General features: G+C 44.6%; 1 protein-coding gene across 5 annotated transcripts in view; it reads left to right on the top strand.

Moving 5' to 3' along the window:
* The window catches only part of LOC309584582 (E3 ubiquitin-protein ligase NEDD4-like), a 103784-nt gene that overhangs the window by 49412 nt on the left and 28520 nt on the right, over positions 1-25852 (top strand). For 2 of the 5 annotated variants that reach the window (XM_082300677.1, XM_082300676.1), the window contains exons 4-5: positions 1767-1805; positions 3200-3253. In XM_082300677.1, coding sequence (XP_082156803.1) covers positions 1767-1805; positions 3200-3253 — 93 coding nt within the window. Of the gene's footprint in view, positions 1-1766; positions 1806-3199; positions 3254-4130; positions 5679-5703; positions 7614-25852 lie in introns of those variants that run through there. The other 3 variants (XM_082300675.1, XM_082300673.1, XM_082300674.1) reach the window with 2 other exon arrangements.

Genomic DNA, 25852 nt, shown 5'->3' with positions numbered 1-25852 from the left:
TCCTGTAACATGGTCAGTGTGTGCTTTAAATTCCTGCTGGAATTTAAAAGTTTGGATGAAAATTATCCAGTTTCTTCAATTTCTTCACCTTGACTGCGCTGAGCTCCAAAGACTTCTACCTTTCCCATATGGAATATTAAAAATAGTTTTCTGTCTCTGAGAATGCTCAGTCTCCCCATTGAGCTCCAGTGCTCAGGAGCATCGTTTATCTCCATGTCCTCATTTTCTGTGTAGGGTTGAAAACCCTTCTGGAGTACCCGAGGAAGGTCCAGTTCAGCTTGGCTCCTGGCAGTCCTTTGTGCAGCACTTGCCCTTTTTAGGATGTAGCTCTTCTTGAGGTTGAGTTTCTGTTATTGTTGCCCTGCTCATGTCCTGTATGGAGCTATTGCTGCAATTCCTTCTCCTTTGGTGGCACTCAAGTCTTTGCACTTTCAGCGTTGGCCCACTAAGAGTGGGACCTGTAAAGATGGAAGAAATTTCTGTGAGTTACCAGGCATTTACCAAAGACTGCTGCCTTTCCATCAGATTTCCCTGAACTTTGTGGTTAAGCATCATTAGGAATTAATGGGTTATCAATGGGCAGTAGTGCCCTCAAATTCAGTGTTAAGGCAGTCCTTGCTTTGGTAAATTGTATGTACCCTCTCTTGCTGACAGCAGGAGCATTTGAGGAATACAAGTGTTTAAAATGTAGCATTGTTTTTCTTACTGCTTCATTTTAATTTCTATTTTTCTGAATACATTTGTGCTCCTTCAGGGAAAAAAAGCTGGAAGTTTCTTTGTGCCCACAACCCCCATCCTTACCCTTCCCCTCATCCATTCACCTGCCCTTTACAGTGATCTTTTCTTTACTGAAGTATTTCCTGCTCTGCCATGAGGTCCTGTATTCCCAGTTTGCAGAGAGATGCAGTATAGTCAGCCCCCATGGCCTGCACATGAGGAATCTATTGGATCTATAGCAAGGAGTAAGATAAACAGCCAAGATTCCCCTTCTCTGCTAGAACAGAATTGTCGTGGGTGTAGAGCCAATTTTTCCTGTCAGCTCTGCCCGTAAATCTCTGCTGTGTGAGAGCATGAGGGAATGATTTGGCATGAGCACAAAAACATTGGACACATTGTCCAATTGTTTTTATACTTACCCAAGCTTGAATTGTCCAAATTACTGTTTGTAGTTCTCATCTCTTTTTTTAATCAATTTATTATGTCATGCTTGAGCTCACTTCAGCTTGCAATCTATATGCACATTTATTCTGTGCATTTTAGTCAGGTTGTTAAAATTAAAAACCTCGGGCTGGGAAGAGGTTGGAATAATATCGTACCTATTCCAAGGAATAACCTTTTCTTTTGTTCTTTTTTTATTTTTCTGTTTCTTTCACAGTAAAAATCTGAGCATATTTTTGTAGCCTTAAAGTTACCTTTGTGTTTAAAAAATACTTTTTTAAAAATTTGGGTTTAAATTAATCTTGAGTATGAAATGTCTTCAGGTTTTATTTCTATAGGTTCTCAGTGATTTTTCTTTTAATCATCAAACTCTATTTATATTTAACATCTATTTTAGGATCATCTGACTCAAATTTTATCATCCCATGTTTGGTTTACTCAATAGAGAATTTCTAGATGGCAATATATTTTTCAGTTTCTTTTATTACATGCTTTTTTTTTCTCTTTTATTTCCCTAGAAAACTGTCATTTTCATGCATGTTTTTATAATTGCAAACCAGAAAACCTAAAGAAACTTTAGTATGTAAATACTGTTATTTCTTTTACAGACACTGAACCCAAAATGGAATGAAGAGTTTTATTTTAGAGTAAGTGTCTCTTTATTTGCGGTCATTATCAGAACATGCACAGCTAATCTTATTTTATATTTGTTGTTCATGTGTTTACTTAAAAGACCTGCTTGCCCTGATGTACTTGCTGTTGTGTTTCTGCAGGGATGGAATGCTCAGCAGGAGCTGGCACCAGGTTACTTAGAAACAGTTTCACAACCTGCCATTATGTAAATGTGAAGGACAGTAACTTCGCTGCTTAGTTGCAGACAATATTTTTCCAAAGAGGAATGGTTGAATTTTAGTGTAGCTGTAGCTTCCACCAAAGCAGGTCAGGTAGAATTTTGGGGGGTTTCAAGCATTAATCTTGAGCAGCTGCCCGAGGGCAGATGTGGCAGATTGTTCTGGGCGGGAGTTGTGCCGGACACGGGGAGCTGGGAGAGCAGTGCCGTCAGTGGAATGTTCAGTGCACGGGCCTCAGCTTCATGGGGAATGCTTATTTGTACACATGTACCAAACAGCTTTTCTGGGGTTTGCAGCTAAGTAATACAAATCTAAAATCTCAGGGAAAGGGAATGCACAAAAGTGCTGCAAAACCTCTGGTATGGTTCATAGAAGCTCTGTTAAAACATCTTGACAGTCCTAAGCAATAATGGGACCTGTCAAGTAATTTAGACCCTATTTTGTGTGTCACAGTTCTCTGATTTTCTCAAAACTGACAAGTCCATCGCCAGCCCATAGCATTATCAGTGCATTGTGGTATATTATTTCTAAATTTTCTTAATTAAATGTGCTGGTCATAGTAACCTGGCTTGCAAAGGCTTTCTGAAAAAATATATCAACTGGATCAAACACTATAAAACGTTTTGTTGTTGAATAGCAGCTGTTTTGTCTTCCTGACAGAGTTCTTTTTATTTTTGTTTTTGTCCTTTTAAATGTTGGCAGTCTTTCTGCTTCAATTTAAGTAAATGCAAATAAGTCTCTGGAGGTATATTTGCTGTTTTCAGGTGTTGGGGAGACTTCTGTTGAGTGTTCCAAGACCATGTATGCTAAATGGGCTAGAGAATGGTGAGCGATGGACAGTCCGAAACTTATCTGAATGTGAAATTCTGAAGGAAATTCAGCAAAACTCTGCTCCTCATAAATCAATCAATCACTTAGTGAAGGAGCCCTGATAATCTGTCCAGCCTGGGACTGGGGGTCCTCTGCCAGGGAAATGCAGTAACTGAGCACAGCAAATGAAAGCTTTCATGTCAACTGCCAGGCCCTTCCCAGTTGCTGCAAGGTTCTGGTGCTCCAGTTTAAGTAAAGATTTACATCAGAGCTGTTAGTCCTGTCCTGGTTGCCTTGGTTTAATTGCTGCCTGAGCTAGTACGCAGACACTGTTATTGTCCAGCTACTGAACTTCCAGTGACATTTGGATTTTCTCCCAGGTAAACCCAACCAACCATCGGCTCCTGTTCGAGGTGTTTGATGAAAACCGACTGGTGAGTGCTTGTCTTGGTTGTGTTACACCAATCACAAGGCTCTGTGTGCTGCAGCTGATAGAAATACAACACAGCTTAAAGGTGTCTTTAGTCTGTTGTTTCAGTGAGCGTGCCAAGAAATGCGGATAGATGCATAAAAACCATTTGGGTTTGGGACTAAAAGGGCACTAAAGTAGTGCCCTGCTGGGTCAGACCAAAATAGTCCTCCTCACCCAGCCTTCTGACTGCAAAACCCTCACTCTATCCTTCTGTAGGCCTCTCCACTGCAAACCAATTAAGTCCTGACCTTTTTAGTCGCTGATAAAGCAGCTCCTTCAGCCCCTGACCATTTTAGTGTGCCTTTGTAGTCCTTTAATGCTTCTGCATCTTGCTTTGGGAGGTGGTTACCAGAGCTGCACCTTGTGCTCACGAGGCACGTGTGAAGGTTTGAGGTCGTGGCAGAATGATGCTCTGTTGGGTTTCAGTTCTCTGCCTCACAATGCTCACGTTAGTGGGTTTAGTCTGCCTGCATTTGGCCGATACAGTAGCTCTTCTGGAGGAGGCTTTTCACCTCTGACTTCTGCTTGCTTTTGTTGTAGTTATGATTCATGGGATAAGTGACAGTGTTCTCTGTACATCTGGGGTTAAACATGCCAGTGCAGTGGCACACTGGTGGATGGCTCTTGGGGGTTTGCCTTTTGAACACTTTAACACCATCTCTCTGTTCATGAGCTCAGGAATTAATGTTCTCTGGGCTGGGGGCGGTACAACCTTTACTAAACTTGTTCACTTTCTGAAAATTAGGATCAGAGTTGCAAGGATACTTTCATTTTTAAAAACCCAGTGTAAAAACATCTGTCTTCAACAAACAGGTTCTTGCCTTCTGACTTGCTGATAAATAAAGAGCAAAGGAAACCACACAGGCTGTAATCTGGGGAGAAAGAGGACTTGGAAGCCGAATGACTCGATCTTTCCTCAGGAGGAAGTAAATTGGTGAACCAATGGCACTGTGCCTCTACAGTGGGCTGACTGGGAGTGTATTTATTTGTATATAATGATCATAAATGACCACTTGCACTGTTCAAACTGCCATGTGCCATTGGAACGCAAAGGTGCCATGGGAATGGGGACATGGGTTAGAGGAAAAATTTGTATACAGTGACAGCTGGGGAATGACAGGTTTGAGATACCCATTTCAGGCATATTCCTTTGGGTTTTCAAGTTTGGGTGTGCAGTACTGGCCTTGCCCTGGTAGTTTCAGCACTTTTTATTGTTGAACCAATTTGTGTGTGTTCTCCTTCTGGTCCTACCTCCAAAGTCAGTCTGTCCTTGGGCTTGGAACCTCCTGGCCAAGGCAGCACCTGGGGTTAGGAGCCATTGCTTTCCTTCCAGGAGGCCTATGGCAAGGCAACTACTTTGGGGAGTCTGGAGTAGCAGGCTTCCATCAGGTTGTGTTTGTAGAATGAGGAGACACTGAACTGATTATTTTGGCTTTACTCTGACATACTTATTGTCAATACTTAAATGGCTCTTACTGGAAGGACTTTGTTCCCGCTTCCCAAATTACCAAAGTGCACTCTATCTCTGCAGGTGTCCTTGCCTTTCTGTTCCCCAATCTCAACAGAGTAAATGTGATGCAGCTTCATTTTGGGTGCAGAGAACGTGTTCTTGAGTAATATGTTTTAGCTGAAAAATAAGATGAAATGATACCAACACCTGTGCTTCTGCAAGGCAATCTCCAGGACCATTGCTGCGTGGAAGCTAGTCCCATTTTTGTTGTGGCTCATAATCCACATAAAAAAATGGGGGATTGTGCTGGCTGCTGGCAGTTTGATCAGTTTGAGCTGCCATTGCTCTTGGGATTGGTAATTTTCTGGCTTTTGAAAGCAAGCTGCTTGCAAGTGGATTTCATTTGTCTAGGCAGAGGACTGACCCGCCACAAAGATTTTCAGAGCTGTTGACAAGATTTAGGCTTTCCAGTTCTTGCAGGGAACAGCTGTCCAGGCCCTGAGATGGAGCTGCGCTTATGGGTAACCACTTTCTTTTCTGGTATGTGCTAAGAAGTGCACGCACCCTTCACGTGTGAGTGCCCTCGGGGCACTGAGTATCTGCATTGTAGCAGAGCCGACTTAGGGTGACCGGTTCATGTTCTGGTGTATCCTGTCTGCCTGTCCTTCTCCTGAGCTCTTCTGGCTCTCAGAGAACGTAACTGTGCTCCGTGCTGGCAGTGCCACATGTGGTGGCATTGCTGACTCCCTCACTGGAGGCCAGCCAGGAGCGGGCAGTTCTGTGCAGGGTCTGAGACAAATCAGTACAAATGGGCATGCAACACCTAGCTCTGCTTTTCCCTCACCTGTGCTGCCTGGTAAATCTGGAAAAGGAGCTTTGTGTCCTGCTGTCCTGCACATTTCTGCTGGTTTTACTGTGTGAGAGATCTTTGCCATAGGTATGGTTGCTTTGTTTGTAGTTACTCAAAGAGCAGTGCAGGTTATATTGCTGCTGGGGCTTTTTAAAGGGAAAAAGGTTGTTGCTTAATTGTGTTATGAGCATGGTTAAAATTGAAAGCATAACCATGCTATATTTATTCCTCTTCTGCCATGACAGCCCAGAGCTGTAACGCACCAAAATGTTATGCTTGAAAGAATTGTCCTCGTTTGCGTGTGGTGTTGACTTAAACTTTTAACACAAAATGGAAGTGGTTTTGTTGTAGTTACATTTTTCTGCGAATGCTTTCTCCAAGTGTGCTGTGTGAATCTGATGTGGTTTAGATTTATAGCAGTGCTGAGTGTGTTTGCTGCCTCAGTCAGCTGCGAGAGCTGTCCCGCTGGGGCTGCTCCTCCCTGATGGAAAAGGAGCAGCTGGGAAGGTGCTGTTTCAGGCTCTTGCTGGCATTAAAAAAAAAAAAAAAAAAGGAAAAAACAAACTCGCCACACGCTTACATTGGAGAGGGGGAACCAGGCCACGTGACTCCCACCATCCTACCCTATGTCACCGTGTGTGTAGGAGCGCTGACTGCTCCTGCCCAATCATGCCTGGAATGCTGCTTGCCACTTGGGCTATTTCTGCTATCTGTCGCTCCCAGGGCTGCAGTGCTAACCGTTTGGCAGATGGGACACTTTTTCTTTGAGTTTATGTCTTTGGTTTTTAACTTCTGGCAGTGCCTGAATTGTTGCTGTTCTCCCTCTCCTTTTCCCCTCTCTGTAAAACCATGGCCCATCGGCTGCGGTTTCATTTTGGCTCTGGGAGAAGCAACACAGCCCCTGAATCGGAGATCCTTGCCCGGGAGAGAGAAGATGACTTTTTCATGGCATTCCACACCTTGCCGAGGAGAAGCAGCCCTCACGCGTTCTCGCGGCACGGAGCGGATTACAGCGGTGACGGAGATTTGCAAGAAGTGGGCTCCTTGAAAAGGAGCACATCCATGTTTATCCCGCAGCTGCTGAACGGCATCGACACGCGCCCCACCAGGAGCTCGTCCATGCAGATCTCGCTCCAGCGCAAAGCTGCCAACGGCTGCACCGACGAGTGCACAGCCCTGGAATCTCCAGAGGAGACGCTTCCCTGTAAATTCTCGGACTTCAGGGAGCATTATGCATCCCCTGTTGAAAACCACTCTTCTCCGAGCAGTCCGCAGGTGACTCCTGAAAGTTCTCCACCCAGGCCGATGGAAGAGTTGGGGCAACAGACAGATGGAACTGTTTCCTGTAACCGTAGAGTATTTCGTAGTATTCCTACTAATAACCAGAGCGAGGAGGCTTCGCTGGCTGCCCAACCAGAAGAAGCAGGTGAAGCGGCTTCAGGTTTAAACATAAGTGGTGTGAGGATTCAGCATCGGGCCTCAAGTGCGGATGTGCCTCAAGTTACTCTACTTCCCTTTGGTCCTGAGGCTCCAAATAACGCTCCCACCCCTGAACCCCGGCGTTGGTCCCTGCAGCATGTGCCGGATCTGTCAGCAAATTCAGGGAAAAAGTTCTTTGTTCTCCAGTTACAGCAGCCACAGACAAGTGGTACAGGCTCAGGAGGTGGATGTAACTTTGGCTTTACTGGAACAAAAGGGGACAGATTGGTCAGGTACCCTCGGATACGGCTGGAAAGGAGTACTTCCTACCCTGTCCAGCCACCAGCAGAAGCAATTAGCCCCATAGCTGATGGGCTGAATTCGGAACTGCCTGGAAATGGCAGGAACAGGGCAGAAATACCTAGAAGCAATTCAGTAGAGCGGATGCCTCAAGGGCAGGGATGCTTGTTTAAAATCAGACCCGATCAAAACACGAGGCAGCAGCACTTCAGGATTCTTGTCACACGTGGGCCTGAAGAACAAAGTCAGGGTGTTGGTAAAGAGGGTCACAGCACCCCTGGTCCTACAGCAGCTGGCACTGCAGTAAGTACAATGCTGAGTGTGCTGTGCTGGTAAAGTACGTGTGCTGGTAAAACACGGATTGCCTTACAAAGGCTGCCAGACTAGAGCCAACTGCAGCACTTCCATTGTTAGTGCTGGAATGTTCTGCATTTCTCTGGAGCAAGCCACGAATCATCTTTATTTCTAATCTAATGTAACTTTGCTCTCAGTTATGATTACATCCAGTGTAATATTTTCAGATCTTACTGTCACATGTTTCTTAATTCACTGTTACGTCAGCTGGAAAGATTTTTTAAAATCAGAGCCTTCAAATAGCAAATTAAGTGTTCCTGTTAGTTTAGTTGGCTGAGACCTTGCTGCATGAAGAACTATTCATGCAGTCTTGGTTTTAAAAACAAGTACTTTGGCACTTTCTAAGTGTGATGAACACACGTGTACCTCTACACACTTTAAAAATTTGTATTGTAATGAAATAGTTGCTAAGACTGTGGGAATCTTAGGGTAATTTCAATCAAAATACTGGCTTAGTTAAGGTACCAAGAAGTCTGGGGGGAAAAAAAAAAATCTTTGTTATAGTAATTTCTTTTTGTCCTCCTTCTGGAAGTGAAGAACATGTCATACTTTTTGTATGCCACAAGTCCTGATCCAAGTCCAAGTGGCTTGGCACAGCTCAGTAAACAGTCTTGTTTGGATTTGCCTTGATTCGGTGTTAGGATGGCAAAATTAATCTCCTGTGTTTGCTTTGTTACAGCGGGTGAGGATTGATGGTTGATGTTTTCCAGCCACTTTTTCAAAGCCCAAAGTAGGAACGAAACTGAAGGGTTTAGATTAGTCATTTGCTTAAATTGCTTTGCCGTGCAATCCAACACGGCCCACTCGAGTTCCCAGCTCAGAGATGCTGTATTTAGCATAGCGAGCTCCGGCTCCAGCTGTGGTACAGTCACCGAGGAGATTTCAGGCTCCATGGCTCCTGTGCTCTCAGGCACTGAAATGCAGCACAGGGACAGCTGCTCCCTGCAGCAAGGCCAGGGGTGACTCTGCAGCTTTCCCGTGGAAAAGCTTATGAGCTCCATGTTTTTCTGGTATAACCTTCTTTGGAGCTCTTCAAAAGAGTAAAATAAAAAGAAATCCCTTGCCTGGTACAGGTTTGGTTTCAGGACACATCAGGGAGCAGATAAAAGTGTGCCTGATTTTCCCTTTTCTATTTATTATCCGTTGTTCCTCTCCAAGATCAGCTGTTCATGGAGACCCACCACAGCCAGTTCTATAAGTAGCTGTGGGATGCCAGACCTAGCACAGAGGCAGCAGAGGTTTGCAGAGATGTGCCCTGGGGCCTGTGCAGCAGTTCTCATTTTCTTAGAGGATCTCCCCCGCAAAGTCCCTGCTTTCAACCCCCTGTAGTAACAATTCCCTTACCAAAGACATGCTCCTGTGTTTCCAGAGGAGAATGAGGAAATTTGTTCCTCCGTGCTCTTGGTTTGAGCGACCGTGAGGAATGGATTGAGGCAGCCGTGCAGCATGGCAGGCACAGAGGCACTCAGCCCACGTGGCACTGTATCCTGCAGGGCAAAAGCTCTCAAAGGAAAAGAACTAATTGAAACTTAAACCTTTTTTGTGGTGTTTCTCATCTTTGTAGTAAATGCAGAAATACTGTGGGTAGAGGTGACGGACTGGGCAGGATGTCATGGGTAGTGTGGGGAAGAGAAGCATTTTGGTGCAAGTTTTGTTGTATTTTTTGACCACAGAACATTCCGTGTTAAGGTGCCATTTTTAATCTGTCCCACAGAAGTTTGTTTGGAAGATCTATGATGTGAGTATCAGGAGTGCCTGAAATATCTGATTTCTTAAGCTGAGGGAAGAGGTTGCCATGGTTTACAGTTGATAGCATGAAAAAAATAATTGTGGTGTGTCCCAGTGCAAGAAGTTTGTGTATGTGATTGATATAGGGCCTGGGCCAGGGCTGGGAGCAGCAGCTGCTGCAGCCTGATTTATCTCAGAGCAAACATCTGAGCGGGCGTCTGCAGTCCTGCTGCTCCGAGTGGTTGTGACCTTTCAAATATCTGCTCTTTTAGACAAGTGCTTTGGGGCAGGCAGGATGTCTTTCATTACCAGGCAAAGTAAAATATTAAGTAAAGGCGGAGCTCACGTCAAACTGTGAAAAATTTTATTTGGAAGCCTTGTTGCAAATTCTTTTGCCTGCTCTGATTTTTTATATTCCATGCAATAGAATGTCTGTGCACTGTGCATATCCCACATACTGCTGTTGTTTATCATTGGGGACTGTGAGTGCAGAGCTGGATTTGTGGGAAACATTTCAAAAATGTATTGGACAACTGTTGGAGAGAGCTGACAAAGGCATCTTTGTGAGCAAAATACAACGTGCCGTAACAAAGTGTTGCAGGAGTAGGACTGAATTATATTTAGTAAACAAACAGAAGCAGCACCTCTGCGTTCTGCAAGCCTGCATTTCTCACAGCTCAGCTCTTCCTCTCCTTTCTTAGAAATGATTTTAGAATAAATATTGTTATGAAAGTACAGAGAATCTATTTATGCTCCAAAGATCCCAGCTGGGATTGTGATGCATAAACCAAAAAGAGCAAGCTCAGATAAGGGGATGGGAACCTTCCTCTAGTGGAAGCTATCCCTGCCCATGGCAGAGGGCTGGAACAAGATGATCCCTTGCAACCCACCCCATCCTGGGATCCTCCTGTAAAGGCAGCTCAGCAGTCGCAAAGGCCAGAGTGCCGCATTGCAGCGTACCTGGCGGTCTGGCGTGGGGACACCAAAGGTGGCTGCCTCGTCCCAGCTGTCATGGCAAACCAGAGACTGACTGCCTGAACTCTGGCTAAAACACTGCTCTGGCAACACTTCCTTTCTATCAAAGTGGAAGCACGATTGGGTGAACATGTGCCATGCACATGATGGCTTTCATACAGACTCCATGGAAGTGGTTAAAAAATTCATTTGAAGAATGTGGAACTCAGTGGAATTAAGGTACTGCATGTGCTGCTCCCAGGCTCTGCCACTCCCAAGGGCTGTGACATCCCTGGACAAGCCTTGCTTGACTTGAGATGTGCCAGTGGTGGTCAGAGGTCATTTTTATCACCCAGAGCAGAGCCAGCTGCTGTTAACAAAGCTGTGTAGGGGAAAAGCTGTGTTTGCTGGAGTCCTTCTCTGACAATTACATGACTGCAATGGAGATGAGGAAAAACATTTACTCTTTTTCAGAGTCATATCATAATGTATTCTGTTCACAGTGGATTTTGACAGTTTATTTTTCTAGAGGGGATGGATGCTTTCTTAGTCCTTTCATTCCACTCCCCATTTTTGTTGGTTTCAATGACACCCCTTCAGCACAAAAAGGTTGCTGGTAACTTCTTTGTGCCTATGTGACATCCTGTGGTTTGGAAAAGACTTCTACCAGGGCAAAACGTTGGAAAGAATAGATAGCAATTCATGCAGAAAATCACTACTACAAGGCAAGTTTAAAACCTGGAACCATCCTCTTTTCTATCTCACTGTGAGACCTGTGAGTGGAATCAGTTTATTCATATTGAGGTTTGTCTATTTGTGAGTTTGACCTAAGAGAAAGTAGGTCAGTGGGTTTTGCTGATGGACTTAGAGGAGCTGCTGGGGACTGTTTTCTGGTGTCCAGTGTAGTATGTTATGAACATAGTATAGCTAATGTTAAGTCATGAATATCTAAAATAGACATGTTTCTGCCCTGTCCAGGATTAGAAATGTCTAAAGAACTCAGCACTTCTGTAGACTTTCTTGCACAGGGAAAGCTTCCTGCAGGATTTCTGCCTTGGTTGGACTGTGGTTGACATCAGCTCTACAGGGAGCTCTGTTCAGGAGTGCGTACAGATTCTTCCTGCAGAATAGGCTGTCTAGCTGGCCCATCAGCTGTGGATGTAGTGAGGAACTGTCAGGAAAGGGATGTGATTGTGATGTACTATATCACATATTATCAAATGAAAGGGAAAACATGCCTAATAACTCACCCTATACATTGGTGTTTACTGTTAGCCTGATTTGGGTCAAAAGCTTTTGACGTGCTATGCTCCCAGATATTCATAGTTTATGATATGGAAGCCTTGGGGACAGCATTCTCTGTCCTTATCCATGTGTTTCCAATTTCTTGTCTTTCTTGGATCCAGTGGGTTGGAAAAGAAGAATTCCGTAGCAAGCAGTTCCACCCCATGGCTCATCCAGCTGGAGTGATGAGGCAGCACATGGCTGTGCTGGCCCTGTGCTCAGACGTCATTTTTAAAGCGCTGCCTCTGGGGACAATTGAAAGGGCAGCGCAGTAACAACAAATCAAGTTTTTCACCAGTGTCATTTGCAAAGTAAGAGAGATATTTTGGTTGGTATGAAATTCAGTTCCAGGTTAATATTCTGTTTTTCTACTTTAGTACATAAAGTGAACAGTGTGATTAAAAATAAATGTCTATGTTTCAGAGTAAGCTCTGGCTCTTTCCTGAGTTGTTACAAGACACCAAATGCTTTGTGTTTTGCTGATCAGCACAAGGAAAACTGATGGGAATCTTCATTGATTCAATAAAACAAAAAGGGATTTTCACCCCTTCAAATCACCATGACCAGTGGTGACTGTTATTTGGTGGTTAATGCAGTTTAGGGAGGGATCTTGGTTTTCTCCTCTAGTGTTGCCCTTCTTGCCTGTGCCACTCCCGTGGTCAGTCACCAGCAGTGTTCAGCTCTTCATTTAAATCATTCATCTCCTGATGTCCAGAGACGCTGGTCCCCTGCCGGTATGCTTTTAGGAGTTGAGTTGGTGTGGGTTCGTGTACGGTTCCTGAACCCCAAATCTAAATGTCTGCCAAGTCCAAGGAATAAATAGACAAAAATGGGACAAATCCTATTCCTAAGGAACTTGTATCTAGCTGCTTATCTGCCTGGCCTGTTTCCCTGTGGATGATACTGGAAGCAGCAGTTACTCCATTAGGATCTGACATGCGGAGTGAAAGCAAACTGGTCTTTGGAGACTTGCTCAGAATCAGGGTGGTTTGGGTTGGAAGGAACTTTAAAGTTCATCCTGCCACAGGCAGGGACACCTTCCACTGTCCCAGGCTTCTCCAAGCCCTGTCCAACCTGGCCTTGCACACTTCCAGGGATCCAGGGGCAGCCACAGCTTCTCTGGGCACCCTGTGCCAGTCTCACCACCCACTTGAGCAGAAAATTTCTGCCTAGTATCTGATCTAAATCTCTCCCCTTTTAGTTTAAAATGATCCCCCCCCTTGCCCTGTCACTGTGTGCCTCTGTAAAAAGTTGCTCTCCCACCTTTTTGTAGGCCCTCTTTAGGCACTGGAAAGGGCTCTGAGGCCTCCCTGGAGCCTTCTCTTCTCCAGGTGAGCACCCCCAGCTCTCCCAGCCTGGCTCCAGAGCAGAGGGGCTCCAGCCCTTGGGGCATCTCCATGGCCTCCTCTGGACCCACTCCAACAGGTGCACATCTTTCTTTCACTGAGAACCCTAATCTGTATGCAGTACTCCAGGTCTTCCTTCTGTCAGTGTGTCCCTTCCAGGCCAGCTGGATTGGTACAGCTCACCTGCGCTCTGACATTCTTGGGAGGCAGGTGTGTGGCAGGTGCTGGGCACCATCCAGGGGCTGCTTTCTCCTCAGAGCTGCACAGGACTGAAGCAGCTCAAGGGCTTTTCCTTCTGGATTGCACATATCTGAGCTTGCAGTCCTACTTCAAGGGTTGGTGCCTGGATTCTAACAGGCATTTCTAGAAAATAATTCATGTGGCCTTAGCTGGAGGTTTAAATGGTTTAAATGAATAGTGCTGTGAATTTCCTGGCTCTCCACTTGCTCTGCAAGGAGGGCAGATCACCATCTGGAGAGCCTCTGCTCTCTGTGGATAAGGACTTTGTTGACAGCTGCAGATAGAGGATGATGAATTCCATCCCTTGGGTCTCTTTAGCTTTTCTGTTAAGGACAAAATCAGTTCTTCTCTCCTCAATGAGGAATCACATGCTCCTCTTCTTAATTCTAGTGTCCATCAACTTGCAGATCTGTTCTGAACCATTCTGGCTGTTGGGGAGGGGGCAGGTGGGCATGCTCAAACCCAGGCAGAGCAGGAGGTGGTTTTCAAGATGGGAAGTACCAAGGACCTGAATAAATTTTGGTGGTTTTTTTCATCTCCTATGAGCAGAGGACAAATAATTCATGGCAGGTAGTGTAAATTAGCTTGCAGAATCAAGAAACTCATCTGTAATTTTAGTAAGGTTTCGGAGAGTCAAGAATTTGCAGTGCTGTCTTTTTACCTCATCCCTCCACATTCCCAGAGCTCCCTGGAAAACTGTTCTGAATTTTGTGTCAAGCATTTTTCTTTTTCTCCCTGAAAACTGTATCTATTGATATTTCTCTGTGAAGAAACCAGGATGAAACTTTGAGCAGCAGAGATGGAAAAAGTATCACTTTTTAAAATAGCAGTAATAAACTCTTTGCTCCTGCATGGAAAAACTGTATGTGAGTTTGGGTACCCAGCAATCTCTAAAGTGGGGAATTTATAATGGAAATGCTGACACGGGTTTAACGCTGCAGGTGCCAGCCAGAGCTGCCTTGGTGCAGATCTAGCCACAGAAAATTACAGATAAGAAACCAGACAGAGAATCTTGATTGCTTTTTGTGCTGTTCAGCTGGTTTTCTATTTGAGAAAAGCTGTCAAGTAATGATGAGTTTGGGAATATGCATGTTTTGTACACATAAACAGAACAGAAGTTGTGCACGTGAACCGAAGTTTCTATTTCAGCATCTATTCCAAAGCTTAATCTACCCTGTGTAGTTAGTTTCCAGATTAAATCTCATTGTAAAATTTATTAACTGCATCTCTTCATCTGAAGTCCCATGCTTTTATCCATCTTTTCATCTACCGGAAAGGCACTGGGAGCTCCCAAAAGTCAGCAGTTATGTACAGAAAAATAAATTAATTAAACCAGCATGATGACCAGGAGGGTTTTTGTCTCCAAAAGGAATGATAAAATTAAAAGGGTGTGTGTGGAAGAAGCTAGTTCCAGAGCTGAAGGCAAAGGAGTGAGATGAGTTGCTCAAATAAAATAAAAACTGCACCGTGTTCTGTGGTGTGAGTCCAGAGCTGTCGGTGCTCTGGTGGAAAGCTGCAGCTTCCCTTTCAGCCTGGGTTGGAAATAGCAACTTCCAGGCTGTATTTTATGGATTCTAGAGAAGAATTTTTACAACTTTGTTGTGAGAGTTTTATCTTCAGTAAGAGAGAGCTTCAGCTCTGGATGTCCATGGCCTGACGTATCTGTCAGCTTTGTCTCGAGTGTTGTCGTTCATCCCTGTGGACAAAGGGGAAAGGAAGATCCAAACCCCTCTGAGCTGTAAACTGAGCTTTGACCATGCCTGTGTGGGAAAGAGTGTTGTGCAGGAGTGCTGCCAAAGGAAGGGAATGTGCTCAGGACGGTTGTGCATCTGGAAGAACAGTCTGTGCTCCCAAAAGGTTGCTTCTATTTGCATGGCAGCCATCAGGGAAGGAAAACCTGCAAATCCATCTGCGTTTTCTTGGTGTTCCTGGGGCTGATACCCCTATGCAAAGACAGGCTTTGCTGGTTCTGTGGCAGTGAGTTGGCTATGTACTGAATATTTGCTTACTCTATTGAATTACATTTGGAAGTATGTTGAAGATTTTCTCCTGATTCCAGGATGAACAGTACTGTGAGATTGTTGTTCAGCAAGCACCTCGAAGATGTTTTATTTAAAGACTAATCTTCTGATCATGAATTTTAGAAAACAAATCTGATGCCAACTCTGTGGTTGCTTCTGTCTCTTACCGTGTGTCCATCGAATAGTCAGTGTCTCTCCTTGTTTCTGCCGTTTTTGCTCACCAGTCAGTGATGTGCAGTCACAGCTACAGCATTAAAAAAGAACAGGTAAAATGAGAAATATTAGGAATTGCACATCAAGTAGGTTAAAACGTAATTAATTATTAGCTTGGATGTTATCCAGGGCCTAAATATACTTTTGTGAGTCAGCTCTGTGCATAAAAATTGCATAATGAAATAAATGATATCTCCCTTTTTGAGCGGTTGCCTTGTCTCTGATGTAAGGATACCAGCAATTTCTGAAAGGGTTTAGTAACACATGAAGAACGCAAAAGAGGTTTTCAGAAATCACTTAATTTGTAGTGACATTATTTGAGATCTACTACATGTTTTTAATTTACTGTGTAAAAATATCTGATCTTAACGGAGCAAGTGAAATACAATTTTTTTGTTGTTTGCAAATGTGGCTGAGTAGGGAAAACCTTCCAGGAACCATTTCACTGTGGGAACTGGTTTTAATAGATTTGTTTTGGTCTGATGTCACCATTCTTTAATATCTTTTTGGCCTTGCAACAGCGCCCTAATGCAAATGTCTTAAAGGAAGCAAACCTTACCTGCTTAATATTTAGTGAGAGAGCTGAAATCAGTCTACTCTTGCTCTTGCCATCCCCCCAGTTAACCTCGCAGTGTTTTTTCTTCGGGAATTAATGTTGCATTGTGTTGGGGTTTGGGTGTTTTGTTGTCCCTTAACCAAGGTTAAATTAAAAAGAGGAGGGGGAGAAGGGTTTCTGTAGGGGCTTTGGTTGCCCCCCCCCCCCCCCCCCCCGTCTAAGCTTGTAAATCCTAAGAATTCAGTGCAATTAACCAACTGCCCAACTTTTGCCAGCCTATACATAAAAATGTAAGATACTTTCATTTCCCATTGAATTGATGCATCTTTGTCCCACTGAAGGACCTGATCTCTTTGAAATGTCTCAGTCATGCCTGTTTTTCCTGACAGTTCCCTGCCACTGCTCAAGAAGGCCTGGGAGGGGATGGCAGCCGAAGCAGGTGGGACGGTTCCTCGTGCCCCCAGGTGCCGAGCTGGCTGTGCTGGGCAGTGTTTGTGTCTCCAGCAGTTCCAGAGGGCCAGATTGGGCAGCTGACATCACTTGGGTTCCTTGTGCCAGGTGCAGCCAAAACAGATGCGGGAAGAGGAGGGAGGAAAGAATGCGGAGCCGCCAGTTGTCAGCGCCGGCTCCATTCTCCACGGAGCTGATGTGGGAGTTGGCACCGTGTGTTCCCTGCCCAGCACAGGCAGGCTCCTGCAGAGGGTTCCTGAGAGCTTGGAGCTGAACAGAGCTCTTCCTTGCCTTTTGTTCTGCTCCTGAATTTGATGGGGATTAGCAGTTCTGACCAGACATTTGCAGCAGATAGTCCTGGAGTTCTGGCTTTTCTGGTTTTGGCTCTAATCAAATCATTGTGCAGAATTCCAGAATACAAACAGATTTAAAAAAAAAAAAAAATGTGTGTAACAAACTTTTCAAACTTTTTCCTGTGTTCTTTATTTTTCACCCAGAGAGTTTATATTACCAGTTACCCACTGGATTTTTAAATGACTGCAATTTAAATTACCCACCATAAAAAATCTGGCAGCAAATATTAGTGACTGATCCACATGAAATAGTCAATGTAATCTTGGCTCTCCTTTCTGTTACAAACAAATGTGTTGTTTCTAACCTTGAAGATTGAGCAGGTGTGAGGGTTCTTGGTCTCAGCAAAGAAAAAGAGCTTGAACATGTTTAGGTGTAAACGATGATTAATTTTCAGATATTAGGACTAGTTAATGTCCACTAATTAGCATGTCGGTGGCCTAAGCGTGAAGTACCTTACTGTTCTGGTCAGGGCACAGCCACGTTTCCCCTCAAGATCCTGATTATTACCCAGCAGAACGCAGTCTCGTGTCACAGAAGTGGCCTTTAGAATTCTTAGAGTGGATCTTGTTTTTTTCCATAACATTAGGAAAATCATTAAAGCAAAAATAGGATGTCACATATTGCCAGGCCTAATGCCTTCTTGAGTATAAGTGCTGCTGGGATCAGCCAGTTGAAAGAACGTACTTAGTACCTTTAGAAAATTCAGGCTGAATAAATGTCAGCATGCCTTCCCCGATTCCATTCCAGCAGTCTCATTTCCCTGCCTGCAGAGCCTTTCACGACTTTGATTTCCCTACCACCACTTCTCTGTTGTTTAACCTCAGCCCACATACCTAAAGCACTGCATCATGATCCAGAAAAGTGTGGTGATGCTCCTGATGTAACAGAGCTGGACACTTGGCAAAGGTGCTGGCTGGGGCTGCTGCTCCCGGTCATCCCTGGCAATTTATAGGGCACTTGCATGCTGTTGGGGGAGTAGAGTTTTTACAGCACTGCTGCAGTTTTAGGATGTCATTTTTAAACAAAGGCCTAGTCCTACATTATTACTGAGGTTGACTTAAACTGCAGTTTTCTGGACTGTTGCTAATAAAGATGTGCACCCTCAGCTTCCCCAGACACGTGTTCAGCTCAGCACACAGGGAGCTCACTTTGTGAGCTGGACACAATCACCACACCAGCATGGGAATCACAGCTTGTATAAATGTGAGCTGTTGTTGGTGTGCCCCTAAGGGTTTTATTGGGGGTTCATGAGGGGCCAGATAAACATTTGGTTCCAAACTGTCCCTGGTCCTGTGAGCTTGGGGTGTCATGCTCAGGTTACAGTGGGGATTACTGCGGGTGTTTGAGGCTGTTCTGAACTGTTGGGAGTGGCTGATGCCCCAGTGCGTGGTGTGGATAAGGAGAGGGTGGAATGGCAGAAATTAGTGTCTCTGCTGAATGGAAAACTGAGGACTTTTATTTTGCCATGAGTCATTTTATATTATTTTAGTGCTGCTGTGCAATAAGCAGTGTACATATCAAGGAGAGCAAATTCAGGAATAGTGCTCAGTAATAAAGGATGTTACGTCAGTGTGATGGGTGTGATGGATGACTAAAATTTCATTGTTCTTCAGGAGCAGTTCTTTTCTGCAGAGTTCTTGACATGAGAATTATTCTAATTTGTATGAAGAATGCCAGTAAATTTGACTAGAATCATGGAAGAGCTGCAGAGAGAAGAATCAGTACTTAGAAAATTTCCAAAGTGCATGGTTTTGCTTACTCAGTGTGTCTGTGCAGAATTTATACACGTTATGCCTCTGGAAGTGATGCACCACTGATCCCTCTATTTTTCAAGCTGTTTATTAAAAACAGCAGTTCCATTTTTGACTAATTTTAAGAGAGAAATTATGGATTTCTTCAGTTTTGTCTCTGTTCAATTCCCACAGAAGTCGCAGTCTGAACATTTTTCTTCTTTCTCAGCTGCCTTCTTCAAGAAGCAAGAGGAGGTGAAAGTGTTCCCAAAGAAGGTGATGACCATTTTTAACCTTCCTGTTAAAACCAGCTATCCTGCTGCTCATCTTCCAGCACACTTGCAAGAGCTGCATATATTCTGCATCTCAAGTCCTTCAGATCTCAGTTGCTGTAGTTCTCTGGGATATATTAGAAGCAGTGGAATAACTTTAGGGGGAATACAAATCCCCCTAGCACACTGGAGCACTTCTAGTCTTACAGTACTTGGCTTTTCTGAGGGTTGTATTTATTAATTGCTTTCTGCCAAGAAAGCACTTACACAGAAAAAGTGGTCATGACAGATGTATAGTGGAATCCAAAAGTCTGAATATATCCAAAAATCTGAACTGCTGTTGATGAGAAAAAGAAGCAGAGAAAGTAGGGCATTTCTTCGAGCAGAAGGAAAAGGTAGGATTAGATTAGTGCAGAGGAGAGAGGAAGAAATGGTAGTGGAGACAATAAGAGGTCTGTTTGAATAGTTCGTGGTGTCTGCAGCAAGACAACATTAATGGGCAATTTGCCAGCTAATTATACTCCTTTTGTTCTGCTCAGTGCTGCACAGCATAGCAGAGCTTCCCCAGCCTCTGTCACCTGCTTGCCAGGATCTGCAGGAGCAGGTCCTAGCTCCAGGTGCCCTTCCCTCTGGGAATGCTTTTTGGGAGTCCTTGGGTTTCAGGGGCGCTGTGGGGCAGCCGCATTTGCTCTGCAGGAGCACGTAGTGCTGCAGTGTGCTCTGGGCACCCCCCCAGGCAGGAGCAATGCCAAGGATGAGGCTGAGCAAATGAAGAATTTGGGGACCTCTGTGCAGGTTCCAAGTAGTAAAATGCAGCTGTTTGTGCTTTGGAGAGCCACCAGCCCCCCTTCCTTGGAACAATCCTCCTGCTGTAAACCTGCCTTCATTTTGCTTGCTGGCTTTACCAAGCTGGCCTCACATCTACAGTTTCTCATCTTGGAATGCCATGTTTTTTGAAATTCTGTACCTTTTAACTCCTCAGCTGTCAAGAAGTATGCAGGTGTTTGTGTTACACACCACGTGCTGCAGCTCTGCACGTACTCGATGTACTTTGCTGCTGCTTCATAAAACACGTTTCTTCGCTCTTTTGAAGAGCAGCATTTCCCAAACTTGATATGAGTCTGTTACTTTCTTCCATTATGTTCTGTCTCTGTAACTCAGGTAAGGAAGGTGGCTCGAGGGCTCTGAGCAGAGAGTCTCAGCCAGAGTTCTTTGGAAAACTGTTCTTGGAGCGGTGCCCTTCTCCTGCCGTGACAGAAAGTGCATGGAGTGGGCAGGGGAAGGTTGGCCTCTGCTGTTGCAGAGCTCTGCGCATGAACTGCCACACGTTTACGTGTGGGTTCAGAGACATGAGCTTCTCTGGCCATGTCAGCAGTGTCCTGAGGTCTGTGCTCCTGCCCGTGCTGCAGCTCTGGGACTGTTATGGGGGTGCTGTGTGGGTATCACAGGCTGCACTTACATGGATTGGAGACGGCAGGGGTTTCTGTTACTCCGCAAAGCAGATTATTGTGCAGAATGTTTAGAACTTAGTGGTGCTTACTGACTATTGTATTGGGAATCTGAGCCCATTCCATTGTGCCTCAATATTCTTTCTTGTGAAGTTACAATGAAACTTCATAAGAAGATCGTTTAATTTTTGTTCTGAGAGGTTTTTTTCAATAACTCCTTAATTTCTTACAGAACATGGGATAGAAGCTGTCCTAACACATTTACTTTGTTCTACACTTTCTAGCTGTTCTTTCACTTCTGTACATTGAGTCTGTTCCTATTTTCCACATACTCTCACAGCTCAGGTCTGTCTTAAGTATCTTGGGCATCAACTCCTTCTTCCTGCCATGGCTACTCCTTCTTCCGTATTTGGTCTGTTCAGTGTCTAAGGAGGAATGGATTCCCATCTTTCCAGAGGCTGTTGGTAATGTGGCAATGGTAATAATAGTAGATATTTGCTCTGTCTGTCACAGACAGGGAGGCTTTGATAACTGAGAGCGAGGAGCAGCCTCCTATTTGCAGCCCTCCTGTGTCTCGCACCTTCAATTACAATGGGCAGCTCTCAGTAGGAAGCCATTTTCCTGTAGTGAGCAGAATAAGGCTGAACTGGTTGCTTTTCCCCTGACATTGTCCAGAGTTTTTTTGGCTGTTACTGTGTTTCAGGAGTATATCAGATCTTGGCGTAGGTGCTGGGTGGTTTTCGTTATGTTTAAATAAGCAGTGGCAATGCAAGAGAAATAATTCAGAATTTGAATAATTGATGCTTATGTCTTGCAATTTGCTTAATCCGTTTAAGAACTGATCCAGTTGTGGTTGTCCATGTGTGCGAGGAAGGAGACATTTCTCCCTCAGCTGTGATGATTTTGGAGCACCACTGCCTCATCTGGGAAGTTGCAGCTGAGGACATAATTCATAAATCTCAGTTCTGGTTTGGCTCCCGGGGCTGCCTGCGTGTTCCCTGGTTCTGTGGTGTCCCAGGCTGGAGAGCCAGGGGTGTGTGCGACACTGGGAGCCTCCTGCAGTGCCTCGTCCTTCCCTGTGCTCAGTGCGTGGCACTGACACCCCGGTGGGCAGTAATTGGGTCGTAAAATGAAAGTTGAGAGGGAAGGCATCAGGGAAACTGTAATCTGACACTGTTGTATTAAGCTGCCTGGAGGAAAAGCCAGCGTTTGTTTACTCCGGTAGGAAGGAATAACAGGAGATGGTTTTTTAGGAAATAACCCACCTGTGTAGTTTGTTCTACCTGCGCTTAGAGGTTTGGAATAGGCAAACCACCCCTACACACACATCAGTTAGGGTTTTTTCCATGGTTACAGTGCAGTATTTTTGATTAAGAAAATATCAGTAAAAATATCATAGCCGCGTTGCAGAGATCCACTGCAAAAGTATAGTAAGTTGCCATTATTAGCAAATGAAAAATGGAATTTTAGTTATGCTTGGGAAATGCTGCTGAAAATATTTTGCTTAAGAAGGAAGCAGTGATAGTGGCAAGTGGCAGAATTTCTGAAAGTTTATATAAATGAAAAGAGTTTTATTGCAGTTCAGTTAGTAAGAAGAAAAATTACTGAAACTTGCCAGCTAAAAATTTTAGTATTCATTTCATCAAATGATAGAGGAATATCATAAAAGTATTGTTGTAGCTTTATTCATGAGAATGAGATCTGGGAGTTGATAAGCCTTAAATGTAGAGAGATATCTGTGATGGCTAATTAATACTTTAACATTTTAGTCAACAGCAGTTAAATTTGCTTTGTTTCAATTAACAAAGCTGTGTTTTGCTGCTAGTTTTTTGGGGTTTTTTTAAATAATTAACAATACTTATGTGAACAGAAATCCTCTTTGGTTTTTTGGGGTCCTTTTCACTTTTAAAGCCTTTGGTAAAGGTACAGTTCAGAAGAGTTTTCTCTCCAGGTGAGATGTGTGATTTCCTGTAGCTCTCTGGGAAGGCAGCAGTGTTTTCTGCTCTTATATTTTTCCTGTTGATGTGTGCAGCTCTGTTGTATTTGTGCTGGGAAACGTGGTGCTGTCTGAGCCAGACAGTCTGGACTGCTCCTGGAGCAGTTTTCCAGGACTTGGCAGTGATGGCACATCACATCTCAAGTGCAGGGTTTAAGTACTATATCAGGAAAATTGGCTTAATTTGTGCTTAATTTTTCACTTTCATTCTACCAGGGTGGCTGCTGAGTGCTCAGTGGAGGTGGGGATGCCCTCTTGACAGCCTGGGATTTGGCTTTGCCAGGTGGGTTTATCCCACTTTGCACAGTGCCGTTGGCCTTTGGCTGTCAGGATCAGCAGGTTAAAGGCAGCTGCCATGTCCCCAAGGGCTGGCTGGGTTCCCTGTCCCCCTCTCCTGTCTCCCACCAAACCACTGCTGGCACACATACCACGTGGTGTACCCATGAGCATCCTTCACAGCTGCTCTCATCACATTCAGTGTTACCCACCAGGACTGCAGTGATTTGAAAAGTTTGGGAATAACATGGCTGTAATATATTTAGAATAAATGTGAAGAGAAGATGGACTCTGAACCTCAGCAGGCTGTTTCCACCTGGATAATAATTTAGGCACATAGTTGTGTACTGAAGCATGGCACAGGGTGGTTGTGGTCTGAGAAAGGTGCAAACTCTGGTTTACTTTAAGGCATTAAAAAACCAGTTAGATTTACTGTAGGGATCATGTCTGCCTGCTCTGAAATTAAGCAATATCTGGGTTGGAATGCGACATCTGTTTAAACAGTGCCCAGAAATAGTACGCAACAATTTTCAGGTCAGGAAGCTGGGAACATCCTGATCATCTCAAAATGCCAAGGGAACTGTAGGTGGGTGGAGTGTTATTACCAGCCTGGTATCTGGACAGGGGATCAAAGCACCTCTGAGAGCGCTGTACCCACAGTGCTCCGGACTCAGCTCCACATCCCTGGGGTGTCAGCTGGCAGCAACACAGGTTCTGGGGGACCTTTTAGCCTGTTCTTCTTTTCAGTTCTTGTCCCTGTCTCTGTCCAGTGCTTCAGTTTGGATGGGCCATGGCTCTGTGGTTTGCAGGTGTTGCTGGTTCCCAGGCCGAGGTGATGACGTTTTCACACAGGGACGTTCCATGGGAGCCCCTTTGGGATCATTCCCAACCTCCCACTCCTGCTTTGGCTCCTGCTGCTGTGCTGTGCCACCATCCTTCTCAGTTATGCCAGTGGCACTGTTCATGGAGTCAGTCTGGAGGACAGCAGGCAGTTAATGTTCTGGATTCAAACCCAGCTGCATTTCTTGGTGTAGGTGACGCAAGAGCGAGGGAAGGTGCAAGGTGCTGCGGTGCCAGGGAGGACACCGGCAGAAGGCCTGGGATCAGGAATCAGGGATGATCCTGCTTCTGTCACTGCATGCTAACTGCAGTGATATAAATGGGGATTTCCTTGCATGGACTGGAACTGGCATCTCAGTCAGGCCTGTATCTAAATGATTTTCTTGTGTTTACTCAGTAAATGACTGGATGCAGCTGTTTATACACTATTTGCAGTTTCTTGTGAACACCTGAGTCACACAGTTCTACAGTCACCTGCCTGCACCAGTCCCATAACAGCCCCTTGGTGCTGGAGGTACTGCACGCCAGGGGAGAGCTCCTAAAGCACTCACAGTACCCTGGCTGGTGCCTCTACCAGTCTGTGTCACTGATGTGAATCCACTGGCATGGAAGAACAGCCTTCAGATTCGCAAGAGTCCGTTGTGCGGCTGGCAGAATTAAGTGTATATTTATCAAGTGTTGCTGCAGCGAAAATTCTTTTTTTTTTTACTGCTGTTTGGACATTATGAAATTTTCAGGCACTTTCAGGAGTTTGTTCTGCACTGTTGGTGATCAGTTGTAACAACATGGTGTGTTGGTCCAGGTTTGGAAACAGGCAGGAAGAGTCCAGGACCAGGGCTGCTGGGAGAGCTGTCCTGATGTTGGTCTTAGGAACCACCAGACAAGCACAGGATTGCAGCTTAGCCTGGTACTGCATGGCAGCAGTAGAGCCTTTCCTTGGGAGAACTGCATATGTTGGAGGTGTCAGCTTGTGTACACGTTTGGGGGGGCTTAATAGTATTTTACACGTAGCTAAATGTTTTAATCTCGGTGAGACCTGCCCACTCCTGCAGATCCTTCACGTTGTTTGTGTGACCTTTTAGTCAAAGTCCTGACCGACCTGTTGTAGCTCTGCTGTTTTCTAACTTCTGATTTCTATTCAGGCTGGAATAAAGCTAAGTGGACTTCAGTTGCCTGTTGTAATTGCTCGTGTGCTCAGCTATTGCCTAACTGTAATGTCTGTTTTACCTTATGGTGAATAGTACATTTCACCACTCTTAGAGGTCAGGTTAAATAAAGGGTGCGCATCTGAGGTAATATTTACCTTTTATTCCAGAGCTGAAATGAGCAAGCCACTAACAGATGAGCTGTTAACTATTGGCACTTTCCCTTCTGGAAAACAACAAGCTTCAGTGTTTGAAATGAACATCAATACAACAGTTTATTCGTACTTTTCTTCTAAATGTGACTCCCATTTTGTGTCATCCCAAGTAAAGCTGAGGTGCATGTATACAATCCTGAGGCTCAGCTAAGTGTACTGCTTTGTACCGAAGTGTCAAGGGATGTTTTTCCTTTCTCTGCTGTTTTGGAGACTAAGGGCTTTTAGGGTGCTGCAACTTTATCCCAGACTTTTCTTCCTGGCTTGCAGCTTGGATAGGTGCCAAATTGCAGCCTAATTTTTACATGGATTTGGCTTGGGAGTGTCACCTTGTCACCTAAATCTCCTATGCTGAGCAGTTATTTCACATTCTGAGGTGTTTGGCACAAGTTAGAATTTCCAAGTAGTTCTGTTGGATTTTAAAGCTTTTTCAGTCGCTGTCTACTGATTACACTTAATGAAGTGTTTCCTTGTCCCATTGCCCTTAGTGATGGCTGTCTTCTAATCTTGATCTTTAATGAGATCATCAGTAAAATACATACAAACTCTACTACAAAGGGATATTAAACATGTATTACTTGGTCCAAAATCTATTTTAAGCTAGTATCTTTTTTCTTCCAGCAGTTATTACTTATGCTACTTGTCCTTATCTCCCTCCATGGCACACAGATGCTTTTCGGTATTATCTGTGTATCTAGAAAGAAAGTCAGGTGCCTGAACCCTGCCACTCCTGCTGCTCCCAGGAATGGTCCCTAATCCTGATACCTGCTTCATTCACAGATTGATCTGGAACATTTAAACATCAGATTATATTTTAATGTAAGATTGACTTATTTGAGTATTCAAGTTGGACTGTCTCACTTTATTTTTCTTTACGTTGGACATGGCATAAAATACATGTATTGTGTTGGATGTGTCCCCTGGACCTCACCTTTTTTCCATTGTCTTTCACTGGACAGCTGAGGTGCTCGGCTGTTCTTGGGATTCAGTGATGACCATGTTTCATTGCAGTGTCTCTGCAGGTGTGAGGGGTCCCTCACACACTCGGGAAAATTCAGCACACTGAACACCCGCCGTGCCTGGTGTGTGTGAGCCTGATGCTGCTTTCCCACAGGATCAGTGC

Source organism: Coloeus monedula, assembly GCF_965178545.1.
Source record: "Coloeus monedula genome assembly, chromosome: W".
Taxonomy (NCBI): Eukaryota; Metazoa; Chordata; class Aves; order Passeriformes; family Corvidae; genus Coloeus; species Coloeus monedula.
Note: the sequence above shows the minus strand (reverse complement) of the source record. Positions and strands in the feature narration are given on the sequence as shown.